Source organism: Lipotes vexillifer, unplaced genomic scaffold, assembly GCF_000442215.2.
Source record: "Lipotes vexillifer unplaced genomic scaffold, Lipotes_vexillifer_v1.1 scaffold182, whole genome shotgun sequence".
Lineage (NCBI taxonomy): Eukaryota > Metazoa > Chordata > Mammalia > Artiodactyla > Lipotidae > Lipotes > Lipotes vexillifer.
Genome location: NW_006798798.1, coordinates 5,526,811 through 5,536,927, shown reverse-complemented (window position 1 = coordinate 5,536,927; position 10,117 = coordinate 5,526,811). Strand labels below are relative to the sequence as shown.

The 10,117-nt window shown below is 56.0% G+C and overlaps 1 protein-coding gene across 2 annotated transcripts in view; it reads right to left on the bottom strand.

Annotated features, from left to right (window-relative positions):
- MAG (myelin associated glycoprotein) overlaps positions 1-9,775 on the bottom strand; it is a 14,347-nt gene extending 4,572 nt beyond the window's left edge. Inside the window, exons 1-7 of one of the 2 annotated variants that reach the window (XM_007470984.1) lie at positions 9,751-9,775; positions 7,924-7,983; positions 7,366-7,434; positions 6,817-7,185; positions 5,119-5,415; positions 4,775-5,032; positions 3,454-3,714 (exon numbers count right to left, since the gene is read on the bottom strand). In XM_007470984.1, coding sequence (XP_007471046.1) covers positions 3,454-3,714; positions 4,775-5,032; positions 5,119-5,415; positions 6,817-7,185; positions 7,366-7,411 — 1,231 coding nt within the window. In that variant the 5' untranslated portion in view covers positions 7,412-7,434; positions 7,924-7,983; positions 9,751-9,775. Of the gene's footprint in view, positions 1-3,453; positions 3,715-4,774; positions 5,033-5,118; positions 5,416-6,816; positions 7,186-7,365; positions 7,435-7,923; positions 7,984-9,750 lie in introns of those variants that run through there. The other variant, XM_007470985.1, reaches the window with a different exon arrangement.
- Between the last annotated feature and the right edge of the window lie 342 nt (positions 9,776-10,117).

Genomic DNA, 10,117 nt, shown 5'->3' with positions numbered 1-10,117 from the left:
CTTTCCCTCATGGAGAGTCTGGCACTCCCCTCTGCTTGCTCTAGACTGACCTCTGGTTCTCAGCCCTGAGCAAAACCCACTTCCACATGGGCAAAAGATCCTTGGCCCACCTACCCCACTTATTTTCAATTTTCAGTAAAAAAGAATATGCAGATGACAGCGGTGGAGCAGGGAGTCACATGACCCGTGTATTTGCAATAGGGATCATTCCATTTGGAACCTCAATGTATACATATCTCTATGTCTAGTAAATTAACAGTTAAATATTCCAAATTCTGTTGAGGTAGACATGCACTATGCTTGTTGTAGTATTAACAAATTAACACACCACAGAGTAAATAGTAATAACAAACCTGAATGGACAGTGATTAATTTTTAAAAAATCCTTTCATTCAATACTGGACCACTGGTACTGTTGTGACAGTGTTGCGGGAACGCTGACACCCTGTTGCATGTGCTCAGCATCTTTGCAGCATTGCCGGCAGCCTCGCGACCTATGAAACCCTGATTGACACTAGATAAACCCCAGGTCCCACAAAGGATGGGGAGTTTGGGGTGAGACAGCTTTGGCTTGAATCTCAGCTCTGCCATCTACTGGCTGGTGGCCCCGATCAGGCCACTCAGCTTCCTGGGCCTCCGAGATGGACTTCTCATGTGCGCAAAGAGGGGTAATGGTCCTTGACGTGTGAGGGGCTACGGGACTCTGTTCTGAAGTGGGCACATGAGTGTGTTGAAAAGAAAGCTTAGGGACTTCTCTGGTGGTGCAGTGGTTAAGAATCTGCCTTCCAATGCAGGGGACATGGGATCGATCCCTGGTCTGGGAAGATCTCACGTGCCATGGACCAACTAAGCCCGTGCGCCACAACTATTGAGCCTGCGCTCTAGAGCCCACAAGCCATAACTATTGAAGTCCGTGCGCCTAGAGCCCACGCTCTGCAACAAGAGAAGCCACCGCAATGAGAAGCCTGCACACCGCAACGAAGAGTAGCCCTCGCTCGCCGCAACTAGAGAAAGCCCACGCAGCAACGAAGACCCCATGCAGCGGAAAAAAAAAAAAAAGAAAAGGAAAAGAAAGCTTAACATCCCACGCAGGGATCGAGCCATTCCAGCAGAGGAAGCAAGTGAGCAAAGCCTTGGCAGCAGGAAGGCAGGCGGTTACCCAGCCAGGAGTTCAAAGGAGAGATGAGTGGGAAGCTAAGAGGATGTCTAAGACTTACGGGGCACATGGGACATGTCGGGCACTATGGGTGCTCACCATAATTTCCTTAGTGTAAGAAACTGTCATACCCGTTTTTCAGAGAAGAGAATCGGGGCTCAGCAAAGCTGAAGTCACTCATCCGGGATCACACAGCACATCTCCATCACAAGATGGAGATAGAACTGGGATTCGGACCCAGGTCGATTCAGCTCTGTCGGGTGCTGGGCACCAGTAACATTTCCGTTTCCTCCTATTAAACGGGTGAAGGGCAGTCCCTGCCCCCAATCGCGTTGTTGTGAGAATGAAATAGGTCAATATGCACAAGGGGCTGAAACCAGTCTTCTAGTCATCACAAGGTCTCAGTGAGGTGAGTGCCCTGCAGGTCTCACGCTGTGCTGGGACCCAACCACCACCCCGCCCCCGCCCCGCTCAGGAGCACCCATAATTGTCAGCAAGCACGGAAGCCCCGGTGCTAGGGGACGCAGACTTTGGGGACAGAGAGGGGCCTGAAGCTGGACACCCAGAGGGCAAACACAGCGACACAGGCCTTGGACCCAGTGACCGGCTCAGCAGGGGTGGGGTGGGATGCACAGCTGCTCCTCCCCTCCGGCAGATTGGAGGCCTTGAGTACCTTGGGTACCAAGGACTGCAGGGGAGATGAGGCAGCCAGAGGTTTAAGAACTGGGTAGACAGGAGTCCAGAAGAATCCTGGCACTGGCCAGCCTTCCAGCTGCATGGCCTTGGGGAATTCTGACCTTCAGTTTCTCCTCAAAGGGGATGACGATAACATGTAGCTGCCTCAAGGGGTGACCACAAGGGCTCAGCAAAATAACACGTGCAGGGGATGCAATCCTGGCCCAGGGTAGGCCCTTAATGATCGTTTGCTGCCACCACTCTTATTATACAGGAGGATCTGTGACTGAAAACATTCGTGAGCTAGAGGTGTGTGTATGATCAGAGGTTTCCAGCAGATTCTCAGGGGGTTCTCTGACTCTACACCTAGGAACCCCAGGCTTGGGATATAGGTTTAACAGGGAAAAGCGTGAGGCAGAAGGGTGGGCATGTATGGAGAAGGCGGGGTACCCGCACAACCCATATGCATGATCACGTTGGATGCTGCGAGCGAGCAGAGACTGGGAAGGAAGGTGCCCAAAGCGGAAGGGTTAGCAGGGCAGTGGTGGCCACCACCTGGCCCTGGAAGATGGCACCACCTTGCCCTGGAAGATGGCACTCCAGGAATAATCTGTCTCTACTGACTACGGCCACATGCCATATTGAGTGTACAGACTGTGCTCAAAACCTTCTGGCAAGCTTGTGTGGTAGGGACCATTGTAGGTGGAATAATTTGGAGGCAAGTGCCAGAGGCCAGGCTGGAGCTGGGGAGGAAGCAGGGGGAATGGAACTACAGAGGTGACATTCCAGAGGGAGTTGCTGGACGAGGGGGAGTGGAAACTTCGACTTGGGAGCTATGACCCGAGTGACGGCTGGGGTGGGGGTGGGGTGTTGGCGGTGATGTCCATAGAAGGTTGGGAAGGGCTCTGGTTGGCAGTGGAACAATGGGCTTCATTCCCAAGACAGTTAGCTTTTTATATGCATCCGTCTCATCTCTCTGGCTGTACTATTATCTGTTAATACGCCTGGTGTCCTCTTGGTCCTACCCCCACCTCCCACTGAGCCGCACAGCCCGTGCATGTAACAACGGCTTGATCAATGTATTCTGATGTCATAACATAGGATGAGGTCAATGGGCAGTACAGAAGAGTGGAACCAGACCACTGTATTTGAATCTCAGTTCTGCCGTTTTCTGGCTGTGTGACTTTGGGCAAGTGACATAACCTCTCAGGACCTCAGTTTCCTTCTCTGGAAACTGGAGACAGTAAGAGAACCTCCCTCATTGGATGTAACAAAAAAGAAAGAGTGGGTCCCTGTACAGAGCTTCCAACATTGCTTGGTGCCTAGTGACGCTCCATAAGGGTCAGAGGTCATGGTTATTCTTTTAGTTAATGCAAAGGGGCTGTGGCCACAGGATTCAGAAATCTCCTTGGTCACAAGCCCACACCAGGACGTGGGGATACCGTATTCTCAGGTAGGGCTTTTATTTTCTTGCTGTGGGTTCCGCTTTCCTCCCATGGGATGCATGGGTACCTCCCGGTAGCCTGGGTGTCCCCCATTGAGCCATCTACCACAGGGGTGGGTGGGCAGGAATCAAGCCCGGCTGCCCTCAGCAGGTGCAGCGGATGCAGGGGAGTACTCACACTCCACGGATAGGTTGAAGGCGGTGGCCCTCTGACCGTACTGGTTCTCGGCCACACACCAGTACTCTCCATCATCCTCAGGCATGACGGCCGGCAGCTCCAGCTGCAGCTCGCTCTCATAGATGACCGTGGCCAGAATCTGCTTCTCCTTGAAGATGGTAAGAATAGGATCCGGGTTGCTCTGTGTGGAGCACAAGATGGAGACTGTCTCCCCCTCCACGGCCACCACTGTCCCGTTCACCGTCGGCTTCCAGGGTGCATCTGGGGGGCAGGACAGGGGGCCGATGGTCAGAAGCTCCCACCCCCAAATGTGACCCCCGACACCCCAATCAGGGCACACCAGCTCAGGATGGCTCAGGTAACCCCAGGCCTGGGTGTCTCGTTTACAAAGACAGGGGCTCTGCAGCTACAGTGCTTGTGTTTGAATCCCGGCTCTACCCCTTCCCAGCTGTGTGTGGACCCATGTCTAAACCCCTCTGGGCCCCATTTTTCGTATCTGGAAAATGGGCTTAATAATATTCCCAACCTCATAGGGGTCACTGAGAACCAACTGTGACAAGCACTGTTTTAGCCTGAACAAGGTAGACGAAGATCCCTGCCCATGTGGACAGATGCCATATAAGGAAATCAAACATATAGTTGGCAAGATGGGGATAAGTGCTTTGCAGAAAAACAAAGGTGGGATGGGAAATCGGGGTAGTTGACAGTTTTAACTAGGTTGGTGAGCGAGGGCTGCAGTGAGCCTAGAAGGAGGTGAGTAGGAGCCAGCCGTGGGGAGGTCCCAGGGGAAGAGTATTTCTGGAAGGCACTCAGAAACTGTTGAGTAAATGTTGGCCGGTGCTGTCATTTTTACTATCCCCAGCCCTGGGCACTTTGCCTCAATAAATATTTGTGAATGAATGAATGAATGAATGACCTCTCCTTGGCTCCTAGTTAAGAATCCTGTCTGACGGGCCCCCTCTCCCTGGGGCCCCATAATGTTCAGGGGCTGGGTGAGACCTGGGTTCTCCTCAGCCCTCCCATCAGAACTGCAATGGGGCTCATTTTAAAATGCAGATTCCCGGAGCCAGGCCCAGCTCTACCCGCAGGAAACTGAATTTAACAGGCTTTCCTGGGTGGCCGGGATTGCCTCTGTCTCTTGCCGTCTTGTCCTAGCGAGGAGAGTGGTGCAGAGTAGGTGTTCACCAGATACTCGTGGGAAGAATGAAGGAACTCCTTAACCTGCCACTTCCTCTCCATCTCCACCTCAACCACGGCCGTGGCCCCGACCGCGCCCCCACTGGGCCCCCAGCTCCGCCCCCGGGCGGGGGCGGCGACTCACACATGACGCTGAGCCCCACGGTGCGGTTGTCCTGGCCATAAGCGTTCTCGGCCAGGCAGGCGTAGACGCCGTCCTCCGCGGGCGTCACCTCGTCCAGCTCCAGGGACAGGCTCTCGGTCACCGCCTCCCGGAGCACCGTGCCGTCCCGCATCCAGGTCAGCAGCGGCGGCGGGTTGCTGTCGGCCCCACAGAGCAGGCTGACGTGGGAGCCCTCGATGGCCTCCACCGAGGAGTTCATCTCCACAATCACCGGAGGGTCTGCGGCGCCGGAGACACAGGACGTCAGCGGGCACGTGCCGCAGCCCCCGCCCCCGGCCCGGACCCCGGCCCGCACCCAAGCTCACACTTGACGTCCAGGCTGGCGTAGCCCTCGAACTGCAGGGTGGTGTTGGGGAAGGAGGCCTGGCAGCCCAGCCGGTAGCCGTTGGCCTCCCTGGTGGGCACGAAGTGCAGCAGCGACACCTGCACCCAGGTGCCCTCGTCCTCGCGGAGCCGCCCCAGCACAGCCGGCTCCCCGAGGCCCTCGTGGCCCAGCCAGCTCAGCTCCGGGTGCATCTCGGGGCAGTTGTCAGGCACCATGCAGCTGACCTCCACTTCTGTGCCTGCCACAACCTCTGGGGGGACCATGATGTTGGGGGTGTCTAAGTGAGACGGGGAGATGGAGAGTGAAGGAAGCAGCATCGGACCCCCACATTGTCCGACTCCAGTCCTGGTACCCGGTCCCCTCCTCATCCTTGGATGCAGAATTCCCTACAACCTTCTCTCCTCCTGGGTACCCTTCACCCAGAAGCCCTCCGCAGATCCAACCGCAGATGTAATAATAACGGAAACAACAATATAGTGGTCTGAGTACTTTACTGTGTGTAACTTGCCAGTCCTTCCAGCCATGCCGAAAGTAGAAAGTGGGTAATGTTATTTTGCTTATTTTGCGGATGAGGAAACTGAGGCCACAGCTAGCATGGGGTAAAACTGAGCTTCAATCCCTGTCACTCTGGCATCATCGTCTGTGCTCTGGACACTACGTTATATTCCTCAAGAAACCTCTCTCCTTCCCATGTTTGCTTTGGTTTACCTTCCACGTGCGTGAGTGTGTGTGTGTGTGTGTGTGTGTGTGTGTGTGTGTGTGTGTGGTGTCCTGGAGCTGTCTGGCTGTGCCTGGTGGCGGAAGGGGGGCTCTCTTTCTGCATCAGGGCTGTAATCTGGCTCCTCATATAGACTCAGAGCTGATGGCAAACCTGAGTCTAAGGGTTCCATGCCTCTCAGGGCCTCTCAGAAATGAGGCAGTAGACCCTACTCTAATTGCCAAAACTGGCCCAGAGCTGCATTTTATCTGACCTAAATTTAGGGTATTTTTTTTTTTTTTAAATCTGTATCAGCAGCTGATGTTGAAAAAACATAGAAAAATACACAGTTCCCTTTGAAAATTCGGGCATTCCCTGGTGTTTCAGTGGTTAGGACTCTGCGCTTCCACTGCAGGGGGCACGGGCTCGGTCCCTAGGATCCCGCATGCCGTGTAGCACAGCCAAAAACAAAACAAAACAAACAAACAAACAAATGGAAAACTCAGAATGCTTGACAGCAATGACTCTGCCTTCTCACCCAGCACCACTTAGATACAGCTGAGCGTCATGTGCCAGGCACTGCTTTGCCCACTTGACAACTATTCCCTCATTGAACTTTGAGCGCTGTTCTTAACCCCATTTTACAGAAGAGGAAAATAAGGCCCAGAGAAGTTAAGTAACTTGCCCTCAGTAGCCCAGCTAACATAGGAATCCAGAGGCCTGGGCCCCCTGCCTTTACCCCAGGTGTTTCTGGAAGCGTAAGACCACTGCTTTCCTCTGAGAGCCCTGCTTTGTCTGTTTCAGTCATCTGCCTGGTCCGTGTGGGCAGGGGGGTTTGCACCCCTCCCCCAGCCAAACCAGCAAGTCCCTGGTCCTGCCAGCTAGACCCCCCTGGAAAGGTGCCAGGAGGACTTCCTGCTCCCCCTGCGCCCCCTGCATGGCCCCAGCCCCGTGGCACCTGCACAGCCCCTGGGAACTCACTGATGATGTCCAGGACGCTGTGCTCGGAGAAGGTGTACTGGTTGTAGCCCCCCAGGTCCCCGCGGAAATAGTACTTGCCGCCCAGCTCGGGGCTGAGGTTGCTGAGCAAGAGGGTGCAGTTGCGCAGGCCCAGGGCCCCCAGGAGGCGGCTGCGGCCCTGGAAGCTCTCGTGGACGACTTGGGTGCGTGACTTGAAGACCACTGGCGGGTAGTTTTTCGGGTAGGGGCTATTGAAGTACCAGACGCCATGCACGACGGCCGGCCGCAGCTCGTCGGGGAAGTCGAAGCGGCAGGGGATGGAGACGCACGTGCCCTCGAAGGCCGAGATGGACGAGGGCATCCAGGCCCCCCAGTGACCCCCGCGAGAGGCTGTGGGCAAGCAGGACCGCTGAGGCTGAGGGACATGTCCTGCCCGGATGCCCCCAATCCCCCCGCTCCCATCACCTTCCACTGCCCTGCGGGGCGGGGGCGGGGTCCAGGGACCCACAGAATCAACCCCAGCCTGCTCAGGGGCCAAGACCCCAGGAGTCCCAGACCCCCAGGCGTTACCTGAAATCATGATCCAAAACAGAGGCAGCGCCGTGAGGAATATCATTTTGTACAGCAAGTGAGCAACAGCTGGATAGGGGAGAAGAGAGGAGAGGGTTAAAGGCCAGGGGAAGTGAAAAGGGTGCTTCTAGTAAGGCTTTAGGAAGTAGCCTGTTCAGATGTTAGCCACTGCTGCTATTATTATTTATAATCACAAACACATCTATGGGCATCAACCATGAACCACCCCCAGCACACAGATTCATTTGATCTCTTTGAGGTAGGTGCAGTTATTATCCTCACTTTGTAGCTGAGGTCCAGAGAGGTTGAGTAACTTGCCCGAGGCCACACAGGAGGTAAGTGGCAGAGCTAGGATTCAAGCCCTGTCTGCCTGTCCAGGTCTGCAGATTTCACCACCAAACTGTCCTGACTCTATGTGGTAGTGACGTGCTAATAATTATCTTCATCACCATCCTGCCCTTGGGGATCTCCAAAAAGTAAAGATAGAGCCAAGTTTGGACCAGCATCAGGAAGCAGGGGAAGCCAGGAGGAAGGGGAATTTGGAACCCTCCCCCTCACCTCCGTCTCCCTGAGTTGGGAATGTCTTCTGGTCCCACTTGAAGCTGTCAGCCGGCCAACCTGGAACAAGAGTCAGACAGGTGCAAGGAGGTGGGGGACTGAGGGTCCTGTGCCCCTCCCCGTCCCGCTTTCAGGATCTACTGTGAGTAGGTCCTGTAGGCTGCCCACATGGTGTCTGTTGCCCATGGATGCTTGGGACCCTCCCACACAGCCTCAAAGCTACTCTGTGGTCGCCTCCTGACTCTCGGGAAGAAAAGGGGAACAGCAGAGCTCTGGGGGTGGGGGGAGGCGGGGGGAGTGAACACGGTGAGGGAGCACATGTCCCACGGCTGAGGCCTGGGGGTGGGAGGCAGGGACCCAGCCCCATCAATGACTGGGTTTCACAGCATCAGCATTCCCAACATGCCACGTGAATTCCTGCCGCCCTCTCCCACCCTACAGATGGCCCCTGGTGTCCCCACCCTCCAGAGTCGAGAGAGCCCGGTACAAAAGAGCCCTGTTCCCTCAGGGTGAGGGTGCCTCATCCTGGGGTGCTTCTGGGGTAGATGGGGGTGAGGGAAGAGCTGGGCGAGCCTGGCTGGGCTCTGAGTGGAGCCAGGAAGGACCAGGGATTGGGGTTAGTGACTCCCTGGCACCCAGCTCCTCTGTGGGTCGCCTCAGGGTTGGACCCAGTGTTTCCAAGTGGCTTCTTTTCCTGGCCTTTGACACTCTCTTCCCACGGACAGACGCATGCAGTCAGACACATGCAAATGCTGGCATGAAATGTGACAGATCTGGACCCAGCCAGAAGGAGCAGGCTCGCACAATGACACCAATCAGGGCTCTGCACACACCGACAGGCACTGAGACCCCCGTGCAGCAGACACACACACACCTGCAACCTCCTGCCCACCACACGCCAGGATGGGCATAGGCATGGCAATCGGGCATACACACGGACCTGCCTGCGTGCCATGCTCGCAAAGACACTTGGACCGGCTATGGACAGACCCACTCAGACACATGCTGATGGACACGTGGCAGATGCCACCTTTGCACCTGCGACGGGAAGGTACAGGAGGTAGGCACAGGTGAGGGCCACAGGGCCTGGGCAGACGTGTGAAACAAGTGTGTAGACCATGCATTCTGAATGGGGGTGGAAATTGGTTCTTGGGGTGGCGTCCAGAAAAGTCTTAGTTATTACAGTGGTTTGTGGCTCTCTAAAGGGCCACGGTACATAAACATATACAGTCTATCCATAATATTAAGATCTCACGCGGGGAGTTGGATTAGGAAAAACAGGTCTAAAAGCTTTCCTTAGTGGGGTGTAAATAAAAGGTGGAGAAACACTGATGTGGATTAAGAGTCACTAAGAGAGGTGCACGTGCATGTGCACACGCGCCCCCGTCGTGTGCTCAGGTGCTGGAACTTGCTCACTCACAGCCCCCTGTGCCCACACCCTCCCAGATGGCAGGATGCAGACGTCTGATCACCTGGGCATCCTTCCACTCTTCACCCGTCCCTGGATGACTTCCACCCCATCTGCCACAAACTTAGGAGCCCCAGGGCAGAACGTCCACCAGAGGGGTGCTGAGGAGGGCGCTTCATTCTTTCTCTCTGTGGTTTCTTCCCAAAGCCCCGTCACTATCCCTGCCACGGTCCCAGCCCACGCCCAGAGCAATCCTAAGCAGCACCCTCCCCCACCCTAAATTAGTGGCAGCTCCCAGCCACCATCCACGGCCCAGACCGCTTCTCATTGCACACGCCCTGGGCGACGCTGCCCCATGCTCTCAGCCCCGGTCCTCTGTTCTCCCCCGTCCCACGGCCCCTCTCGGCTGCAGTACTCACCTGGTGCTCTTGCTTCTGCACCCTCTGCTCCGCAGGCCCCGCTCGCAGTCCCCTGGCCTCCTAGGGTCTAGGCCCCCACTTACCAGCCCCTCCCCTCCCCCTGGGTGCCAGGGGCCGCCTGCCTCCAAGGCCCAGCTCCTCCCTGCCCCCGGGGGAGGGGGGCACAAAGGGCCCTTGTCACCACTGCTTGAACTGGGCAGCCTGATGCCTGGGTTCTACGAGCTCCTTCCTGGAGGGGCTGGGGGCGGCTGCCTCACTCATTCCCCCCTCCATCACTGCGTACCCTCATTCTGGGTCCCTGGGAGGATGCTCTAAGATCTCTGGAGTCTCAGGCTGAGAAGCAGAAGATTGTCCTCAGCGTCTAGGG